Here is a 23,176-nt window from a genome sequence, read left to right on the forward strand (position 1 = left end):
CCCTATGGGGCAGTTCTACTCTGTCCTATAGGGCAGCTATGAGTCGGAACCGACTCACTGGCAACAGGTTTGGGTTTTTTGGTATCATATGAAGGAGACTGGGTCCTAGCTGTTATTATGAACATTTAAACTCATGGTCTTTTGTTATTGGGTACTAATAGGGTTTTTTTTTACTAATGGCCTCAATCAAAGTAGAACATTTCATTTGAAACAAATGACTAACTTAAAATTGGAAACATATATAATTCATTAATTTGCCTATTGTTCTTCCCTGCCCTTTAGTGTAAGAAATAGTACCCTTTATACTTGTAACAGTTCAAAGTTACATGAAGAAGTAGAGTCTCAGCTGTTTCGTTAAAGATGGATTTGAGTTATCCCTGACAGCTGGGAGGTATATCTCTGTTACGCCATTTGGTATTCTTGAGATGCTCTTTCAGAGTCCATGAGACATGACCTAAGGGAGATGCATATGTTTTTAGCCTCTAGAGTGACTGAAAAATTCACATGAACCTTCGTCTCGTTAACTCCTCCTTTAGTGTTTGTAGATCCTTCTTGTTTAGTAAATGTTGAGAGGATAAAGGAGATACTCTGCTGTAAGAAAGAACCCTTATATATCACTTATTTTCCTTTTTGTTCTTACAGTGAAGCTCCTGGCTATTTTTTCAGCTACTGAACTTATTTTTCTTCTCTGTATTTAGTCTGTCCAAGACTCCTAGAGCAAATTATTTCTCTTCTCATTGTAACTGAAGAAATAATAACCATTTATTTCTTAGGAAAACAAGTTGTTATTTACCTTTCTCCAAAACAAGGCTTTCTTGCAGCATTTCAGGGTTAACTGGATTTTGCAGTAAACTGCTATTAAGACGGTACTTTAATTTCATGTGATGGGTCTCTATCTTTCTGTATTCCTTTTGCCTGGGATTTGAGAGATTAATTAGATTGTTTCCGTTTCTTCTCTCTCTTCCTGCTACTTCAGTGACACATCCGTTTTTCAGTGGGATCCTATCCCAGATAATTACTTCACTTGCTTATCTCTCCTTTCAGTATATCTTTCTTCCTTTTAAAAAGTACCTTTCCCCCTTTTAAAAATGTCTTCCTTTTACTATCAGAAAAAGGGAAGGTAAAAGGAAAGGAAATTGAACCTTTTTCCATGCATAACTACAGACGGTATTTCAGCAAGTAACTTAAGTTGTCTGCACAGCTCAGAAGTCTTCATCTCTACTGAAGACGAACCCTATAGGTTTCCATCTCCATAGTCCTAGATACAAGAATACTTAACTTTTTGCTAGTTGAAGGGGGAGGGAAAATAAGCAAACATTTATTGAAAGCCAGCAGTAGCCAGGATTAATGTATAGCCTCCATTGTACATTAATTCATGTAAGCACTTTACATATATTACCCATTTAACCTTTTTAACCCTGTACAGTTTATATTGTTACCCCTTTTTATAGATGGGAAAATGAATATGTCAAAGATCATAAACCAGTAAGTAGCAGAGTTGAAATCCACATTTACTTCCAAAAGGGAGTTTGCTCTTATTTTATGCCCTTAGGCCCAGAGGTTCATCCTTCCATAATTGTAAATAGCATTGGATTGTGTTAAAGGCCCTGGATGAGGAATCAAAACTCTGTCTGGGCTGCTTCTGTCAATGTGCTTTTGAACAAGACTTTATCTTTATCATATATGCAAACGAAGAATTATCTATAAAATAAGGATAAAAATACCTGACTTGATAGTTTCCCAGGATTGAGGTACTGCTCAGATTATTCAGTATTTGTGAAAACACTTAAAATTTTTAAGTTTTAATATATATTTATTAAGGCAGTGATTTCATTATCACCACCACCACCATTTGGATGGGAAAACATCACTTTTAATCTGATTTATTTGGGTTATGAGGAAACTGGATTCTTGTTTCAAATTGTTACATCCTCAAAAATGGTATGATCACACACCAATTTCTTAGGCATCTCTTCCTGGGAGTCCTTCGGGCTGTCATTTATCTTTCTTCTACTCTTTACTTTGTAGAAAACTTTTTCCATAAATAGATACCTGTGAATATTAACTATCAATGATTCATTTTCATCTTTAGAGAAAGTTACTTATCAGAAACTTATTTTTTTCAAAGGCAGCTTATGTCAGACAACTATATATTCCTTCTTTCTGCTCCATGGTTAAGAATTAGGGGAAGTTTCCTAAAACAGTTTCCTTCTTGACCTAACCCTGGAGCAGGATTGGGAACTAGAGAACAGGACTGTGTGTTTCCTAGTCATTTCAGGATATATGAATGTAATTATTCCTCCCTTATGTCATGTCCTTTGGAAAACTTTGCAATTAAAAGTCATTTCCAGTGCTGTAAATGGCATAAGAAAAGATACTTGGGTACCTGCTGTCAGGAATGGATGTATTATTTTCAGTTAAATGAGTACTGGCAAGTAATTGGGTTATTCAGTAGTTTCTGAGTGTCTACACAGTCTGTTTAGAGATACCAGTATGCCAAAAGAAAAGACTTACCTGGGTCTGTCTAGTGTAATTGCTGTCTATATGCTGATCTTCTTAACTCGTGATTTAAAAAAATAAATTTTTTTTTTTTTTTTTTTGGCAAAGAATCCTTAAATAAACCAAACAGGTAAGACATGCATATATACTCACCATATGGCACTCTTGAACTGAAGTTTATAAGCCAGAATACTAAATTAGTTAAAATGTGAAATAAAAGTGTTGTGATCACACATACATAGGCTTTATTTTATACATTTTAGGCAATAATACTGAATGTATAGGTTGTATTGCACTTCTACCACGTAATTTCTTCTTTTTAATTCATTTTGCAAATATTTACTGAGTGCCTCCTATGTGTTTATCATTGTATAAGACATTAGGGATGCAGTGATAAGCAAAAGGTGTGATTTCTGCCCTTGATGAGCTTTTAATATCGAAGGGTCGTGTGCATACAAATAAATGAGCATCTATGATACAGCAATGGTAAGTGCTAGATCAGCTAAAACATAGGCTGCTGTGCAAACACATAACAGAGAAGGATTAAGGAAGGCTTCCTGGAAAAAAAGGTTTTGTTAATTTTATGTTCCATACAAATAGATTTTATATTTTTTAAACTCTTGATTGTATATGCAAATTTGTGTGCAGGTCTTTTGACTCAGTGTTCTCTTCGGTTTCTAATATCCCTATTTTTAAAATAGTGTTAACTTATGTTTTTTTCTATAGTTATTAAAGCATTATAGCTAATTTACTCTTAGCCATAATCCCCTCCTCCCTCCAAGGTTAAGTTTGGCTGAAATTTATCTTTTATTTCTGAACCAAACCTGGTTTCTGAATCATTAATTTTTATTCTAGTGGAGCATTTCTTTTCAAAACTTATGTATCATATCAGACTCTCTGTATATTTGTAGGATATATTATATAAACCATAAATAGTGGTTGCTATTGGAAAAGGAAACTGCACCCTTTTTGCCTTTTATAATCTGGAATAAAAATATATATTGAAGGTCAATGGGACGCGAATCAGTTTCTGTGAGAGTCATTAAATTTGGAGCTCAGTGGGATTGAAAGTTAGTGTATACATTTATAAATGTAAATATTGGAAGGAGAAAAGCTGTTGTGGTTTTTTTTTTAATATATAATTATCGTGTGTGTTTTCTTTTTTAGTAGGAGGAGTTTGGCTAGTGATTTTACTTGATTAAAGCACAGTACTAAAGACAGTACTGTAGAGGTTGGCAAACTTTCTGTCAAGAACCAGATAGTAAATGTTTTATGCATTGAGGGCCATATGGTTTCTGCTGGAGCTGCTCAGCTCTCAACCCTTCCCTGAACAATATGTAAATGAATGGGTGGGGCTGTGTTCCAGTAAAACTTTATTTACAAAAACAGCCCACGGGCAGGATTTGGCCCACAGGCTGTAGTTTGCTGACCTCTGTTCTAAGATTAAGGTTTAGATTTCCATATATAAACTCTGTCCTATAGGGTTGCTATGAGTTGGAATAGACTCAACAGCAGTGGATTTGGTTTAGGAGCCCTGGTTGTGGAAACCCTGGTGGTGTAAAAAAAAAAAAAATTCAGCTGCTAACCAAAAGATCAGCAGTTTGAATCCACCAGGTGCTTTTTGGAATCCCTTTGGGGCAGTTTTGCTCTGTCCTATAGGGTAGCTGTGAGTTGCCGTTGACACAACGGAAATGGGTTGTTTGGTTTTCGTTTTTTTTTGATAGTGTAGTAGTTAAGAACTCAGCTGCTAACCAAAAGGTCAGCAGTTCGAATACACCAGCAGCTCTTTGGAAACCCCATAGGGCAGTTCTGCACTATCCTATAGGGTGGCTATGAGTTGAAATCAACTGGGCAGCAACAGTTTGGATTTGGTATATAATCTAGGAATCTTTGTTCTGTTTGAAAGCCAGGAATAGCAGTTTTACTCTGATCAGCTTCTCCCAAATGAGTGCCCTGGTCAAAGATATAAATTGCGCAAAACAATGAAAAAGGAGCTCTCAAAGTGCCTTTGTCAATGAAGAGAGAGATTAAAAGTGTCAACTTTGAAAATGAAAACAGTATTATGAAATGTGTGTGTCTTAACTGAATTATTTGTACCTCTAAGAGTAGGCCACAGGATCAAGCATTGGTTGTAGTTGATGGCAAATAATTTTAAACATTTTCATAAAAAGAAAATATATGTATGTGTTTTTATATGCTAAATACATAAACATACATACACACGTATGTGAAGATATATTAAGGAATAAAATTTGAGAGTCATTTAGTAAGTTAAGAGTTCATGTGTGTTAGGTCTGAGTTAGGTTTCCGGCTCTGTTAGCTGTGTGACCTTGGTTAAGTTTCTTGAACTCTAAGCCTTAGTATACTCATTCTCATATGAGGATAATAATAGTACCTATTTCATAGAGTTGTTTTAAAGATTAAATGAGATAATGTACATGAAGTATACTTACTGTTTCATAATGATAGCTATTAATATTTTATTGGAGCATAAAATTTGAGTGAATTTTAAAGTAAAATCTGCACTTTAGTGAAAATTTTACTTTCCCATCTAGACATGCGTGCTAGAGACCCGTTCCCCAGCGTGGAGGGAAGTGGGAGAATAGTGGTGTTATGTATGTCTTTACCCTCCTTTTCCATTAGAGCTACTTCAGAGCAAAAGTCTGAAAAGCATGGATATTATATACCATTTGAAAAATAATATTTTAGTGAGTTTTAGGTAAAAGTTTACATAGCAAATTAACAATTTAACAATTGTTGTACAAATTGTTATACAAATTGTTCTGATATTGGTTACAATTTTCACAATGTGTCAGTATTCTCATTATTTCCATTCTGTTTCCATTCATCTAGCTTTCTTTCCCTCCTTGCCTTCTCATCTTTGCTTTTGGGTCAGTGTTGACCATTTGATCTCATATAGTGGATTGTTTAAGGGAGCACATTATTCACGGGTGATATTGTTTATTTTGTAAGGCAATGTATGATTCGAATGAAAGGTGACCTCCAGAGATAGTTTCAGTTTCAAGTTCAGAGGGTATCTTAGGGTGATAGTATTGGGATTTCCTTTAGTCTCTATTGGTCCAGAAGATTAGCTTTTTTTTTTAGAAACTTAAATTTTGTCTACATTTTTCTCCCATTCTGTCTGGGACCTTCTATTGTGTCGCTGGCCAGAATGGCTGGTAGTGGTAGCTGGACACCATCTAGCTCTTCTGGTCTCAGTTTAGAATTTTGTATGGTTTGTGTGGGCTGTCAGTCCTGTGGACTACTTTCTTTTTGGGCCTTTGATTTCTTTTGCTCCATATGAGTGGAGACCAATAGTTGTATCATAGGTGGCTGTTAGCAAGCTTTTAAGACGCCAGACACTACTCACCAAACTAGGATGTAGAACATTATAAACTATGTTATGCCAGTTGACTCAGTTGGCCTCGAGACTGTGGTCCTAAGTTTTTTCACCCAGTGAAATAATCCTGCAAGTTGTTTGGTTATGTCTAGGAAGCCTTCATAACTGTGCCGCCTCCATGTGCTTTGTTTTATATATGTATTTATATATATGCTGCACACACAAACATGTATATACATATATACCTACAGATATACCTATATGCACATGTGCATTTTCTTGCATATGCCTTCCTATACACATACATGCGTACGTATCTACCTATGTAATCACACATATATTTTTCGTTGTTGTTAGTGTTCCAAAACTGTATATGTTACAGCAATCAGTGAAATTGTCCCTTTTTCTTATGTACTTCTCAGTGTCTTTGTTTACCTTGGTCAAGTTGTGCCAACCTCACCCATATTTGGCATTGCCTTTCCCATTACCAAGAATAACAAGCGTCTTTTATCTAGAAAGTGATTCCACCTCCCTCTCCCTCCCAACCCTGGTAGCTTTCTGTGTGTATATCTATTCTTGGCTTTTTATAATAGTGGGACCATACAATATTTATCCTTTTGTGATTGACTTATTTTGCTCAGCATAATATCCTACAGATTTATCCATGTTATATTTCATAGACTCCACATTATTCTTTATAGTTGCGATATTACATGTATGTATGAACCATTCTTTTTACCACACATTCCCATGTGTCTCACTAAAAATATATCATATAGACCAGTCATTTTAAAGTGCTCTTAGAAGCATGGAGCCCTGGTGGCATAGTGTTAAGAGTGTGGCTGTTAACCAAAAGGTCGGCAGTTTGAATCCACCAGCTGCTCCTTGGAAACCCTATGAGGCAGCTTTCCCCTGCCTCTAGGGTCGCCTCGAGTCAGAATCCACTCGACAGCAACAGGTTTGGTTTGTTTTTTTTATTAGAAGTGTGAACTATGTCCATCCATTCATCTCATGTTTATTGAGCACCTTTTGGGGCGCAACCATTGTCCATTCAATTTATTCCCATAGTGCATGATTTCTATTGCTCACTTTGAGGTACTGCTAAGTTGGTTTAGTGTGAATTTGATTTTTTTTTTCTTTTTTTAAATTGTAAACAATTTACTTTTGTTTTTTTCCATAGGAAACTTAGTTTTGTTTAGTTTGGGTGTTAGGTTAGTTTTCTTTGTTTCTGTTGATGATTTATTCTCCTAAATGTGGGCATCTCCCTAGTGTCTGCCCCTCTTTGTTTCATTCTTTACTCCTCCTTCATCAACTGCCACAGCTTTAGTTGCCTTATTTAAGAAAAATGGTTCAGTTGTATGGTATAATTACATCTTTGGGATAAACCTTTCTCTTGAGCCACCTGACAGTCTTGCCATCATAATCTAGAACACAGCTACGTAGCTCCCACTCCTGCCCCACCAAGATTTCTTCTTTTCCTGAATTGTGTTTTCAGTGAATGTGTGTTACCAGCATTATTATTATTATTTTTATTTTTTTCAGTTACCCAGGCTTGAAATTAAAGTTGCCTTTGCTTCTATATCCAGTTAACTACCATTACCTCTACATTTTTTTTCTTAATGCACTTTTTATTTTAAAACAGTTTTAGATTTACAGAAAAGGTGCAAAGAGTACGGAGAGCTCCCACATGCCCCTGCCCAGTTTCTCTGGTTGTTGTTAACATCTTTCTTTCCTATGGGACATTTGTCACAGTTAATGAGCCAATGTTGGTGTGTTACCATTGACTGAAGTCTGTACTTTATTCAGGCCCATGGAGGGCACAAATGGTTTGTGCTTGTCTACTAAGCTAAAAGGTTGGTGGTTCGAACCCACCCAGCGGCACTACGGAAGAAAGGCCTGGCAGTCCACTCCCATAAAGACGACAGCCACTGAAAACCCCATGGCGCAGTTCCACCCCAACCCACGGGGTTGCCGTGAGTCAGAATTGACTTGACGATAATGGGTTTGGGTTTGTACTGTATTCAGATTTGCCTGTTGTCATTTTTGGGTGCTGTCGAGTTGATTCCAACCCATATGGACCCCATGTGACAGAGCAGAACTGCCCCATAGGGCTTCCTAGGCTGTAATCCTTACAAGAGCAGATCGCCAGGTCCCTCTCCCAAAGAGCAGCTGGTGGGTTCCAACCACCGACCTTAAGGTAAGCAGCTTAGTGCTTAACCACTGCAGATGTCCCCAGTTTTCCCCTAATGTTCTTCTTCTGCCCCAGGGTCCCATTCAGGATCCCCTGTTACATTTAGTCATCATGTCTCAGGAGCGTCCTCTGGGCCGGGGTGGTTTCTTGGTCTTTCCTTGTCTTTTGTGATCTTGACCTTGGCAGCCTTGAGGAGGACTGGCTGGGGTCCTGTAGGGTGTCCCCAGTGTGAGTTTCTCTGATGTTGTCTCGTGATCAGACTGGGGTGATAACCACTGGGCCAAGGGAGAACCCAGTGGTTTTAAGCCCTGGATGATTGTCAATGTTTAACAGTCAGGAGAGTTGACATAGAAGTCTCCCGGCCTCTCTTAGAAAGTTGGAAGAACTTCACGTCCTTGGACCATGTTCCCACATGAGGATAGAGCTGGGGCCAGGAGCGGCTGCCCCTTCCGATGAGCCAGGTGGTATCTCTCCAGGGCCCCATCTTCCCGTCACCTGCCTGCCTGTCCTCAAACTTGTGACCCTGGGATGGGCCACTGGAGCTCAGCGCCCTCTCCCCCTCAGCCCTGGCAGTGACTGTGGCCTGAGGAACTCATTTCCAGCGTGCGGCTCACAGGAAGGCCGTACGTCTACATTTTTTATTATCTGGAAACCTTGAGTCTTTTAGTAATATCCTGATTTGTTTTCCTTACCAGTAGCTTCTTTACTCATTCTTGACTATGCCTCACTCTGCTAACAGAATAATGTTCATAAAATATCACTCTGATATTGGCTTCAAAATTTTGATTTATTTCTCCATGTGTTAGTTAGCTTTTGCCACAGTAATGTTCTATAACAAAACACACTGAAGCTCATTGGCATACAATAATAAGCATTTATTCTCATTCCTGCTGGAGTGGGCCCTCCTTCAGCCTGAGGCTTGGCTAGGGTTTGCTGACCTAGGCTGTGTTTAGCTGGGCTTAGCTTCAAGCAGCATGTTGGGTACAGATCTTCTCCATGTGCTTATCATGTTCCTTGCATCAACAACTTAACTGGGGCAAGTATATACATGTTTTTAAGTCCCCTTAGCGCATCTATTCTCTCTGCTTGGAATGTTTTTCTTCAAACTCCTTTTTAAAATCCTTTCCATTTATTGCCCCCTTCTGTTTTAATTTTGAATATCTTCAAAATGTAAAGAAAAATTAAGACAGATATAATCAGCACTTATATGTCTTCCAGTTCTAGAGTCAGTAGTTGTTAACATATCACATTTGCTTTATATATGTGTGCAACTGTGTGTACTCTTTTTCATGAGTCACTTGAAAGTAAAATACAGATATCATCCTTTGATACTTAGGTACTCATCTCCTAAGAATAAGGGTATTCTCCTATATAACCACAATATCTTTTTTCCTTAAGAAATTTGGCTTTAATTCCACAATATCATATATCTATCCTAGAATATTTAAATTTCCTCAATGTAGAAAAAGAAGTTTATGTTGTTAACTTTTTTTCTTACCTAGAGTTCCGCCACATTTCATTTTTTACATTTGTTGGTCAGGTCTTGTTATTTTCTTTTCCAATCTATCCACATAGTTTATCTCTTCTATTTTTAGTTCTTTCTTTGCTTTTAAGCAGTGCTTTGACGTTTTCAGTTTAGAGGTCTTGCACATCCTTTGAAAAATTTATTCCTAAATATTTTTTGTTTCTGATAATGTAAATGATAATTTTTTAAATTTTATTTTCCAGATATTGTTTGTTGCTAGTATAGAGAAATATGATTGAGTTTTGTATATTGACTTTGTATTCTCTGACCCAGATAAATTAATTTATTAGTTACAGCACTTCTTTTACAGATTCATTTGGATTTTTTATATATACAACTGTGTCTTTCTCTTGCCTTATTTTATTGAATAAAACTTCCGGTACATTGTAACAATGGACATCCTTGCCTGGTTCCTGGTCTTAGAAAGTGTTCAATATTTCACTATTAAGTATAATGTTAGATGTACGGTTTTCATGTTGTTGTCGTTGTTAGGTGCCATCGAGTCGGTTCCAACTCACAGCTACCCTGTGTACAACGGAATGAAACACTGACTGGTTCTGTGTCATCTTCACAATGGTTATGTTTGAGCCCATTGTTGCAGTCACTGTGTCAGTCCATCTCGTTGAGAGTCTTTCTCTTTTCTGCTGACCCTCTGCTTTACCAAGCATGATGTCCTTCTCCAGGGACTGGTCCCTCCTGATAATTTGTCCAAAGTATGTGAGATAAAGTCTTGCCATCCTTGCGTCTAAGGAGTATTCTGGCTGTACTTCTTCAGAAACAGATTTGTTTGTTCTTCTGACAGTCCATGGTGTATTCAGTATTCCTTGCCAACAGCATAATTCAAAGGCATCAATTCTTCGGTTTTCTTTATTCATTGTCCAGCTTTCACGTTGCGTATGAGGCGTTTGAAAACATCATGGCTTAGCCAGGCACACCTCAGTCTTTAAAGGGACATCTTTGCTTTTTAACACTTTAAAGAGGTCTTTTGCCACAGATTGACCCAATGTGTGATACATCCTTTGATTTCGCTATTGCTGCTCCATGGGCATTGATCATGGATCCAAGTAAAATGAAATCGTTGACAACTTCAGTGTTTTCTCCATTTATTATAATGTTGCTTATTAGTCCACTTGTGAGGATTTTTGTTTTCTTTACGTTAAGGTGTAATCCATACCGACGTCTGTAGTCTTTGATCTTCATCAGTAGGTGCTTCATGTCCTCTTCACTTTCAGCAAGCAAGATTGTGTCATCTGCATATCACAGGTTGTTAACGAGTCTTTTCCAGTCCTAATGCCGCATTCTTCTTCATATAGTCCAGCTTCTCGGATTATTTGCTCAGCGTACAGATTGAATAAGTATGCTGAAAAGATACAACCCTGATGCACTCCTTTCTTGATTTTAATCCACACAGTATTTCCTTGTTCCGTTTGAACGACTGCCTCTTGGCCTATGTACCAGTTCCTCTTGAGCACAATTAATTGTTCTGGAATTCCCATTCTTCTTAGTGTTGTTCATGATTTTTTATGATCTAGTTGAATGCCTTTGCATAAATAAAATGCAGGTAAACATCCTACAGGTTCCGCCTGAGCACAGTTAAGTGTTCTGAAATTCCCGTTCTTCATAATGTTGTCTGTAATTTGTTGTGATCCACACAGTGGAATGCCTTTGCCTAGTCCGTAAAACACAGGTAAACATCTTCCTGATATTCTCTGCTTTCAGCCAGAATTCATCTGACATCAGCAATGATATTCCTGGTTCCATGTCCTCTTCCGAATCCGGCCTGGATTTCTGGCAGTTCTCTGTTGTTGTACTGCTGCAGCCACTTTTGAATGATCTTCAGCAAAATTTTACTTGAGTGTGATATTAATGACATTGTTCAATAATTTCCACATTCTTTTGGATCTTTGGAAGGGGCACAAATACAGATCTCTTCCAATTGACTGGCCAGGTAGCTGTCTTCCAGATTTCTTGGCATAGACAAGTGACCGCTTCCAGCAGTGCATCCATTTGTTGAACATCTCAGCAGTTGGTATTTCCGTCAATTCCCGTACCCTTGTTTTTCACCAGTGCCTTCAGTGCCAACTTGGACTTCTTCCTTCAGTACTGTCAGTTCTTGATGATATGCTAGCTTCTAAAATGGTTGAACGTCAACCAGTTCTTTTGGTACAGTGGCTCTGTGTATTCCTTTTCATAGGTGGCATTTATCTATTGGAAGCAGCTTCCTTCTTTTTGATTTACTGACATTTTATATCAGGAATAAAAATGCTTTTTCTGCATCTGTTAAGCTGAACTAATGATTTTTCTCCTTTTTTTTCTGAAATATGGTAAAATGCATTGCTTTTCAAATACTAAACCAACCTTGCATTCTTGGGTTCCACTTGGCTATTATGTATTATCATTTATATAGTTAGGTTTAATTTGCTAATGTTTTCTTGAATGTTTCATGTTAGTGTTAGTGTGGGATATTGATCTATAATTTTTGTTTCTCATATTCTTGTCAGCTTTGGTATCAAGGTTTTTCTGGCTTAATAAAATAAATCAAGTAATATTCCCTCTTCCTGTGTTTTCTGAAAGCATTTTATAAGATTGGTTTTCTTTTTCCCTTAAATGTTTGATAGAATTCACCAGTGAAATCATTTGGGATTGGGGTTTTCTTTTGGAAGTTTTTAATATGTTTGAAATTTCTTTCACAAATATAGCACATTTCAGATTTTCTGTTTCTTCTTGAGTCAGTTTTGATAAGATGGCTAAGTAGTGATGTCCCCTCTTTCATTTCTGTTACTGGTAATTTGTATCTTCTCTCTTTTTTTCTTGGTCAGTCTGGCTAGAGGTTTATCAATTTTACTGATCTTTCCAAAGAACCTCTTGGCTTTCATTGTTTTTCTCTGTTATTGACTTCTGCTTTATTTTTATTTCCTTCTGCCTTATTTGTTCTTAATTTGCTCCTCTTCTTCTAGATTCTTAAGACAGAAGCTTATATCGTTGACTGTAGACCTTTTTTGTTCCTAAGATTACATCCAAACCAAACCTGTTGCCGTTGATTGCAACTCACAGTGACCCTATATTACATACATAGTGACCCAAGATTATGTTATGCTATAATTTCACTCTAATCCCTGCTTTAGCAGCATCCCACAAATTTTTATATGTTGTGTTTTTATTTTCATTCAGTTCAAAATGTTTTCATAAAGTCCCTGTCTTCTAGCTCTAGTATCTGGATATCTCTTGAGTATGGCTCTGTTGATTGCTTTTTGTCTTGATACTTTATTTGTTGTTTTGTTTTATTGCTTTTTATGTGTCTCATCATTTTTGGTTGTACATTTAATAGTAGAGACTGAAGGCCTAAAACCTGGAAATGGGTACACATTTTCTTCTTTCTGGCTGTTAATGTGGGGATTTACATCAGTTATTCAGGGGTTAAACTGGGATTGAGTTTTCAGACCTTTGGAGTCTCTGGATGGTGTAAATAGTTAATGTACTCAGCTTCTAACTGAAAGGCTGGAAATTTGAGTGTACCCCTGGGCACCTCTGAAGAAAGGCCTAGCAACTTACTTCTGAAAAATCTGCCATTGAAAACCACATTGAGTAGGGTTCAACTCTGACACACATGGGGTCTCCATGAGTTAGAATCAACTTAAGCACAATTGGTTACTGGTTACCAGGGTTTTTGAATAGTTGGGGCTTTTTTATATATATTGTTCAGAGTTTACAGTTTTTACTGGCAGGAGGATTAGTATGGTACAAGCTACTCTGTCATATCCAGCACAGAAATCCCCTAGTCTCTTTTGATTTATAACAACTCCCACGTTTTTATCCCCATTACCTTGACTTCTTGGAGAGCCCTCGCTAGTTTTCTTGTAACAGTTTCACAATCCAGATTTGTCTGATTGTTTCCCTGTGGCTATGGTTAACTTGTATTTCTGTCTGTTGTATTTCCTATAAACAGAAATTTACATCAAGAGGCTTGATTAGATTCAGGCTAAACATTTTTTTGCTTTATAGATGATGTGTAATTGCTTGTTGCATTATATCAGCAGGAGCACAATGTTTGATGATACCAGTATTGGTGGTGATTAGTTGATCACTTGTTAAGGTGGTGCTGTCGACTGTAAAGATTTGTTTTTCGTCTGTGTAATTAGTAGCTAATCTCTGAGGTGGTACTTTGCAGCCTCTGTTGTTTGCGCCCTACCCAAAAGTCACCTCTCAAAGTTTACTCATTTCTTATCATATGCTGACATAGAGTAATACTTACCAAGCATTAGCTATTATTGTTATTTAAATTCCTCTTTTGCATTCCTTATAGTTTCTAGTTTACATATACTATATATACTTTACTTATCTCATACTGTGTTGTGGTTACATAAATGTCTTTATTTTCTACTGGAGGATGAGGTCCTGAGTGCAGGTATCACATCTTACAAATCTTTGTGTCTCCCATGGCACTTAATTTACATATAGCAGGCACTCAGTAAGTATTTTTTATATGAAGAGAAAATTAGCTAAAATATCTCAAGCCTTTTTCTATTTAAATATTTTTTAATCTCTGTCATAGGTACTGGTTAAATTTAATGTTAATTACACTTTTACTTTCTTGTAGGTAAATGAGAAAACGGGACAGATCATACAATATGATAAATTTTATATACATGAAGTACAAGAATTGATAGACATAAGGAATGATTATATCAACTGGGTCCAACAGCAGGCTTACGGAATGGTATGTTTCCTGTTGCATTTTATGAGTTCATTTTTCTTTTTTGCCAGCTTAGCTTCTGCATTTACAATTCAGTGACATTGATTTCAATTTTCATATTATCCTTTTCCAAAATATTCCACTACCATTAATGTAAACTCAGTGCCCCCCAAACAAAAACTGTTCCTCCCTCCTACCCCAGGTAACCATTAATAACCTTTGGTTTCCATATATTTGCATATTTCACATAAGTGAGATCATACAGTATTTGTCCTTTTATGACTGATTTATTTCACTCTGCATCATGTTTTCACGGTTTATTCATGTTGTGGTATGCATCAGAACTTCATTTTCTTTACAGCTACATAATATTCCATTGTATGTATATTATGTACCACAATTTTGTTTATCCATTTATCTGTTGATGGCCATTTCAGTTGTTTCCAATGAATTCATTTTTCACATATCATGTTTTCTATTATAAAAGAAACAATTGCTTCTTTGTGAAACACTGCAGTTTTTTTTTTATTCAGAGCTTATTTTTTAAACAACACTTTGCAAAAGAGTAGCTAAATATTATGTAATATTTGTAAGGAAATATTCTACTTTTATACCAAAGCCTGTAGTGTAAATAGCTTACATTTTTCTAAAGAAGTTGAATTGTAAATGTGACATGGATTTTTTTTACTCGTTTTCCATCAAGTTGTCTCTTAATTATGTAATATTGAGAATATTGGAGTCCCTGATACTGGAACTCTAAGAGTGTAGTACTATTGTGGTATTTAGTGCCTCAGAACTACCAGAAGAGAGCTGTAAGACCATAGGTTCTGTTCTTGAATTTTGTACATTTATATGTTAAATTTTATTTCAGATTTTTTTTTTTACATAAATTCACATGTGTACATACTTCTCCATTCCATGTGTCTAGATCTCTGATAACTAGGCAGTTTTCCATCACAGCAGTAGCATAGTCTTATAAAACTATAAGGCACATAAAATTTTAATATAGAAATGGGTAAGTAGTTAGAAATAAATCATCATCCTGTTGCCGTCAAGTTGATCCCGACTCATAGCAACCTGATATGACAGAGTGGAACGGCCCCGTAGGATTTCCAAGGCTGTAAATCTTTACAGAAGTAGACTGCCACATCTACGGCTGGTGGGTTCAAACCACCAGTCTTTCAGTTAGCAACCAAGCGCTTAACCACTGCACCACCAGGGCATATGATACTCAGGTTTGAAAACTCATTTGGTAGCCATGTTTGAAAGATAGAAGGACACCAGTATGGCTAAAACATGAGTGTGGGGAAAGTTCTGGGGAGAGATCAGAGAAATGGCCAGGGACCAAATTATACAGGGTTTAGTAAACTAGAGTTAAGAATTTAAATTTTATCTGAAGTGTTATGGAAGTCATTGGAGGGTGGTAAGAAGGGGGAACAAAATCTGATTTATATTTTTAAATAATCACTCTTATCAGTTATATGGAGAATTGAATGTGAGGAATGGGGTAAAAATGAAACAGGAACACTAATTAGAGGACTATTTTAGTAATTAGGGGAGAGAAAATGATGAGTTTGGCTAGGATGGTCGTAGTGTAGATGCAAGAAGAGAATGGTCTTGGAATATCTCTTTCGAGATAAAATGGACAAGAATTGCTGATGGGTGGAATGGATGTGGGAGGTAAGGAAAGGAGAGAAATCCACAAAGATTAAGGAGTGACTCCTAAGGTTGAAGGAAAACTAGGGGAGTGTTATTATAGAAAAATATGTAAAGTCAAAGAGAATATATTACATGCTGCTGAAAAGTAGGATAAAACCGTAGAATTGAACAGTGAATTTGGTTACTTGAAGGTCATTGGCGACCTTGATATTGCTGGTCTAGATGGGGTGAGCAAGAAGGAACAAGCACCGTAGACATTTTCAAGATGTTCTGCTTTAAAAAAGAGCAGGAGGTGGAATGGTAACTGGAATCAAAGGACAGTTTTTAAGAAAGAAAATACCTAAAAGTCTTTAATAAATACTTCTCTCTTCCTTCCCCTCTTTGAACTAAATCTCAAACCTAGGCAAAGCTTCTCCAGGTCTTCCTCCAGAGTACCACTAAGGGAGAAGAAGAGTATGCACCTATATCTTGAGGTTATTAACCTTACTTTGGCATGACTTGTTTGAAGTCTTATATTTTATCTTTGAAATATACACAAACTTTGCATTCTACTGGACATAATATTTATTGCAATGTAAAAGGGGTTTAAGGTATTTACTATTGAGGAAAATTGATGCTTTAGGAAATGTACCTTGTTCATCTTGGCATATGAACCCTGACACACTACTTGGCACCCTAAGTCTTTGAGCAGTGTTTCTGAAACTTGAGTGATATATGGACCTCCTTTAAAGAAAAACAACTTATTTAAGCTCAGTGTTTACTTACATATTTTTATGATTATCTGACTTAAATGTATAAAAGCAAAACTAGTTCTGAACTCCTTGTGCTTAGCTGTTAAAAGTCCTAAAACCATGACAGATTTATGAATCAATTATAAATAACTATAAATTAATAAATCATTAATATTAATTTAGTATGGAGGATAATAATGTTCTGATAAAAAGGAATCCCAGCTCACAATTTGAATTTGGTAAGGAAGCAGTATAGCATAATAGCACTTAAGTTCAAATCCCAACAGCACCTAAATTGAAATCTGTCTTCATTGTTATGTCCTTGGGCAGATTACTTAATTTCTCTGGAATTTCTTTTGTTTTTCTGTAAGTTAGGAATGATAAAACCTACCTTATACAGTTATTGAGCCGATTAATTGATATAATCCATATAAAGTGCTTAGGGCAGTTCTCTTGGCACATAGTAAGTCTTGGTAAAATGATGGTTATTACTGGCTGCCTTAGCACAGGCTTTGATTTTGGCAAAAGCCCATGTTCTGAGGTGTCTTATAACTCAGTTCCCTTGCTACTTTTCTCTCTTTGAATTACAATGAAACATTTGTTTTTAGAATGAGATGTGGCAATCATTTGGTCTTCACTCATCAGGCATATCATTTATGTATGAAATTATGTATACAGAGTTCCCATTCGGTGCCAGTTTGATTACGGTAACAACCATTGCAAGTCTTGGTGCTTTATGGCAATACCGAGATTATCAAAGGATTATTCTCATATTATCTTTTTTACCGGTTTTTTAAATTATCATTGATACAAAAACACTACATTTAAAATTCTTGAAGGGTACTCATAGACCCCTAAGAATATATCCTGTGTCTGGGAGCCTGGCTTAAGAAACATTGTCCTGGAGAGTCATTCCTCCTTGAGTGCTATGAATTAGATCATATGTCCTTTGAGCTAGAATTTGTATCTCTCATGTCGGTGCTATAGCAGCCCTGGTGGCACAGTAGTAAAGTGCTCCACTGCTAACCAAAAGGTCAGCAGTTCAAACCCACTAGCTGCTCTGCCAGAGGAAGATGTGGAGGTCTGCTTCTGTAAAGATTTACAGTCTTGGAAACCCTATGGGGCAGTTCTGTTCTATCCTATAGGGTTGCTTTCAGTTGGAATCAACTCAGTGACATTGGGTTTGGTTGTTTTGGTTTTGGTTTATGTAGGTGATAAACTACTTATATCCTGACCAAGCTAAGAGAAATGCCTGTCTAATAGGATTTCTTTTTAGTAGTAATCTTGTACTACATGGAGAAGCTGTGATTTGAATGTTTGTTTATAAATTTAGTAGGCCCAGAACTTATCATCTAAACTGCTCCTTCCTGTATAGCAGTTATATTAGCAAACTGAATTTCCAGAGGGAGCTATTCCAGGGCTACTGTTTCCTGGTAAGAGAGGCAGCAGGGGACTACCCTCCTATTTCTAGGCTTTCTTCCTTTGTTCCTCATTCTCTCCAGATCTAATATATGGCTCCTATGCTTAAAAAATTTTTCCCCCCAAAAGTAGACCTCCAGATGCTCTGTTAACCCAGAACTGAAACCATTCCCGAAACTGCTTTTCAGACAAAGATTAGCCAGGATTATAAGACAAAAAAGAATACACATGAGGAATGTGCTTCTTAGTCCAATCAGAACCCTGTGAGGGCAAATGTCATAATATAAATTAGTGAACTATTTAGAAGTTTCACAGTCAAAGACCTTCAAAGTAGGTTACAAGCCGTCTGATTGAGACCAAATGGGCAACTCCTGTCCAAAAGCAGAATGAGAAGGCAAGAAAGGACAGGAACTGATCAAATGGGCACAGGAAATCCAGGGTGGAAAGGAGGAATATGCTGTCTGTCACATTGTGGGGATTGCAACCAATGTCACAAAACAATACATGTATAAATTTTTGAATGAGGGGAGAAAAATAATAAATATATGCACACACATTAAAAAAAAAAAAAGAATCTTTTTCCTTTTACTCTGCCCTTTGAACCACATGCCTTTCCTTTCTCTCCATGTATAGAGAGAAGTGATATTGAATAGGTGGTTGTGGAAGTGGAATCTTGTTCTTTATTTAATTTGCAAAGTAGGTTTAATATCACAGCTTAGAAATTAGAACCTAGAATCCATGATTTGGGTTGTTCTGATCTACCTCTGAGAATTAGAAGGCTTGCAACCTACTTTGAAGGTCTTTGACTGTGAAACTTTTTAAATAGTTCATTAATTTATATTATGACATTTGCCCTCACAGAGTGTCTTTCTTGGAGACAATTCAAAGCTATTTCACATTTGCGGATAACGCTTGAAGACTTCCCCCCCCTGAAGTTTTTTTTATAAGATTCATACTTGCATTACTAGTTTTAATACGGAGTTAAATATCATGGTGAGCCTGTAAGGTTTTAAAAAACCTGACTCAAATATACTCATGTGTAATTTGTGGTGATACAGATGTGTACGTGTATATGTGTGTATACACACATACTGCATGCATTCGTATACTGGTATTGAACAAGGGTTATGATCATTGTGAAAGTTTAACATATTCTGTGATAGAACATACTTACTATGAATTATAAAAAATAAAAATATGTGTGTGTGTGTTTTAACTTTGTTCTAAACACTGCTAGGAAATTACTATATTTGCTTTATGCCATAATCCATTGAGGTTTTTTTCCTCTAGTTCCTTTTTTTCACAGTCAAGTATTTTAAGAAATCATTAAGTGTACACTTCTCTGGTCTCTAAACATTAATAACTAATTCTGTGAAATTCTGGCTTTCTTTGTAATACCCTTTTGTATTGCTGAGACTCCTAACCATTCACCTCATCCCCTTCCATTCTTCCATCCTTTTTCACCTAACTCTTCTCCTTAACTGTTTTCATGGAGTCATTGCTTGATCCTGCGAGTCCTGCAAGATACTATGTAATCGTCTCTTCCTTTTCAAGCCTCTGCCCTGGGTGCGTGAAAGTACTGTATGAACTACTTTTTCAGTTGAATTTCTTTGCTTTTTAACTCTTTTTCTCCTATGTTGATCTGATGGTAAAATAAAAGAGTTTACATTTTCTCTTTCTTTTTATTTATCTTCTATTTGATGATTTGTCTCCACTTTATAGGTTACTGTTCTCAATTGTACGTTGCCTTACTCTCCTTTACTCTGCTGTAGAATTGTGTCCTGCTAGCCTCTTTGATCTTTTTTCTTCTCTTTTTTATACTTTTAGTTACTGTACATGATTATCATCAGTGTGTGTCTTAATAAAATTGACTAATTTGGAACAAAATATAGAAAAGTATGTGCTGGGTCTGTGCCTGTACTACATGCTTAACTTGAATCTTAGAGTAAAAGCTAAGATTCAAGTTAAGCATTTTTAAAAAATGTATATTCATTTATCTCAAGAACAGTGTATACCTATGTGAGACATACCAGATGCAAGTTGGTACTAATAAAGATATGATAAATTAGTAAAAAACTTAGTCTTTGGTATTATGTTATATAAGTGTGTGTCTTATGTCTTATTTGTTATTTAGTCAGTATTAATTGGGCTGTGTGTATAAATCATCACTGTATTTGTTCTTTGGAGTTAAAAAAATTTTACTTAAACCTTAAACCAAAAATGTCCCCGCAAGTAATCTTAAAACCAAACAATAGTTTATTTTAACTAGTAAAGAACATCTGCCTTGGGCATTTTGCTCTCCTAAGTTCTGTTTATGTGAGATCCCTGGTGGTGCAGTGGTTAAGAGGTACAGTACAGCTGCTCACCAAAAGGTCAGCAGTTCAAATCCACCAGCTGCTTCTTGGAAACACTATGGGGCAGCTCTACTCTGTCCTGTTGGGTCGCTATGAGTCAGAATCGACTCGATGGCAACGGGTATCGTTTTTTTTATTTTTTTAATGTGGAATCAAATTAACAACAGCCATTCAAAAGATTAGATAGCAACCTTAGGGGTCAGTGAATTTATGTCAGTGGGGGAGGAACAACTCAAAGAATGACATCAATGTCACTGAATTGTAAATGTAGAAACTGTTGAATTGGTTTGTGTTTTCTGTGTATATTTTCAACAACAAAATATAAAATACTTTTAAGAATTTGTTTTACTTTACATGTTTACAGCGCTCAGCTAGTAACATGACATGTTTATCAGGAAAATAGGAAGATAGGCTAGATCAGCTTTGGCACGATATGCCAGTATTTAACTTAGGTGGCTTTGAATTTCTTCCTTATTTAATAAAATGAGAAAATTGAACTGCATTTGTGTTCCTCTGCAGCTCTACTCTTTCTGATAAAAGTTCATTCTTGCTTTATAAAGTTTCTTGGACCCAGGCTCAGATTTTTGGATTGATTATAATGCCATTGTTTTTCTCTGTGCATTGGATTGCCAAATTGAGTTTTGTATGTTTTCCATTTCCTTCGTGTTTTAAAGATATCTTTTTATTTCCATCTAAGCTGCCAACACCCTCCTTCATATCTTATCTGAATTATTTCAGTAACTTTAGTGTTTTCTCGTTACATCTTCTCACAGTAATCCTGTTGTACCATCAGGCCCAGAAATCAAGATGACACCAGGAGTGGTTTAGGGTTTTATCATAAGTAGTCAGTTGGAACTAAAACATGCCAAGGAGCTGTATCTTTTCTGCCTGTAACTAGCTGGAACCATCATTAACCACTGGTGTTAAAAGCAGCCTTAGGGAAGTTGTATTTAGATCATGAAACCCTGACTTTTGAACATTTGTTCCTTCAGGCCTCTTTCATTGCAGCTTCCAGAACATTGAATAACTAAAGTTAGGCGTACTTTGATCCAATTTCAGGGTCCCTAATGTAAAAACAGCCAGCGGTTAGTGCTTGAGTATGTGGATTTGGAGCCATCAGTAGGTTACAGATTGAGTGATGTGTTGCATTTTTAGCAATAGACCTTCAGTTGACTTAATGTTTTCCTGAAATCCTACCTCCACCCCACACAGCACTCGTTTCCCTTTTACATTTCCCTTGCAAAGACTACTTTGAAATACTTTTGAGCTGTCTTGCAGCCCTGTTATTTCCCAAGAAAGCTCATCCTTGCTCTTTTAAAAAAGCTTTTACTTTTTTTTTTTTTTTTTTAATTTTCAAGTTTTTGTCTAAGATCCTTATCCCTAAAATTGAAATTTCTAGTAATCTGGTATTTCCCTTGGTGCCTTCTTCTTAGATAAATCCATTTGGTTGGGATCTACTGTTTCAGTGTCTACTTCAGGATAAAATCCATCTGCCATGATATAAATTACCTTGGCATTTAGTATAGTTGTCAAGTCAGTAAATATTGATTTTTTTTTTCCTTTTTCAGATGTTTTTAGTAGTCGTGGCACTTTTAAAATGTCTCACAAAATATACTATAAAGGAATTGCAAATGTTTCTCTTAAATTGCCTTAAAATTAAACTGAGTGTAATTGAAAACTCATTTTTTCACAGCAGCTTCTAAACATGTTCTTATTTACACTGCCAACGGGTAATTATGTAGTGATAACTTGGTACTTTGGAAACTTTTTTAAAAACCTGTTCTCAGTAATTTCCTTTCTTAGGATTTGTGTAGAGTCATATTTTGTCAATGCTTATGCTTCTTTGGCTTTATGTAGCACAACATAGTAAGAGAACCCTAATTCCATGCTAATACGTTAAAGCCTCAGATGATACCATCAAGGCGTGCTAGAGGTTAGCAAACTAACAAGTTAGAGGGAACAGTTCACACAAGATTGCCCTCACTTCTGACACTAGTTGCAAGACCAGAGGGTTCCCCAAACCAACCTCTAGTTGTGGTAATTCTCTAGAAGGACTCACAGAGCTCACTGAAAGCTCTTATACTCAGGGTTACTGTTTGTTACAGGGAAAAGATAACAGAGTAAAATCAACCAAGAGAAGACGCAAATTAGGGTGGAGCTCAGGAAGGATATCAAACACAGAGCTTCTGTTGTCCTCTCCCCAGGAAGTCATGGGCACATCACTTCCTGGAATCAATGTGTTAAAATACGCACAGAGTATTGGCAACCAGGGAAGCTCACCTGAGCCTTGGTGCTCAGACTTTTTATTGGTGCCTGATAACATACTTCCTATGTGGCCGACTCTCAGTCTCTAGCCGTTGCTAGAGACAAAACTGATACCATATGGCCCAAAGCCACCATGGTAAACCACATTTTTTAACTGTTCAATGGACAAAGCCCCCAGACAGACAAAGACACACCTAGGAGGTGTTTGGTTGTACATAAGCAGCCTCAGCAGCTGTTCTTTTTTTTGTTGTTGTAAATATATCTATCACACAGCTTTTGTCAGTTCAACTTTTTACAGGTATACAACTCATTGACAACATTTAAATTAATCAACTGTTTAATCAATGCAATTTTTCTATCACCGTAAACGGAAATTCAGTAGTCCATAAGTAATAACCTCCCTTCCTCACTCTCTCCTGCCCCTGTAACCACTAACAAACTTTGGTCTCTATACATTTGCCTCTTCTTGTCCTTTTATATAAGTGATGTCCTTTTGTGAT

General features: G+C 36.6%; 1 protein-coding gene across 4 annotated transcripts in view; it reads left to right on the forward strand.

Annotated features, from left to right (window-relative positions):
* HERC4 (HECT and RLD domain containing E3 ubiquitin protein ligase 4) overlaps positions 1-23,176 on the forward strand; it is a 140,426-nt gene that overhangs the window by 75,144 nt on the left and 42,106 nt on the right. For all 4 annotated transcript variants that reach the window (XR_007513508.1, XM_049855993.1, XM_049855994.1 and 1 more), the window contains one exon: positions 14,153-14,272. Coding sequence is in view for 3 of the 4 variants with exons in the window: in XM_049855993.1 (XP_049711950.1) it covers positions 14,153-14,272 (120 nt within the window). In the remaining variant the exon portion in view is untranslated. The remainder of the gene's footprint in view (positions 1-14,152; positions 14,273-23,176) is intronic.

The sequence above is a fragment of the Elephas maximus genome, chromosome 16 (genome assembly GCF_024166365.1).
Source record: "Elephas maximus indicus isolate mEleMax1 chromosome 16, mEleMax1 primary haplotype, whole genome shotgun sequence".
Lineage (NCBI taxonomy): Eukaryota > Metazoa > Chordata > Mammalia > Proboscidea > Elephantidae > Elephas > Elephas maximus.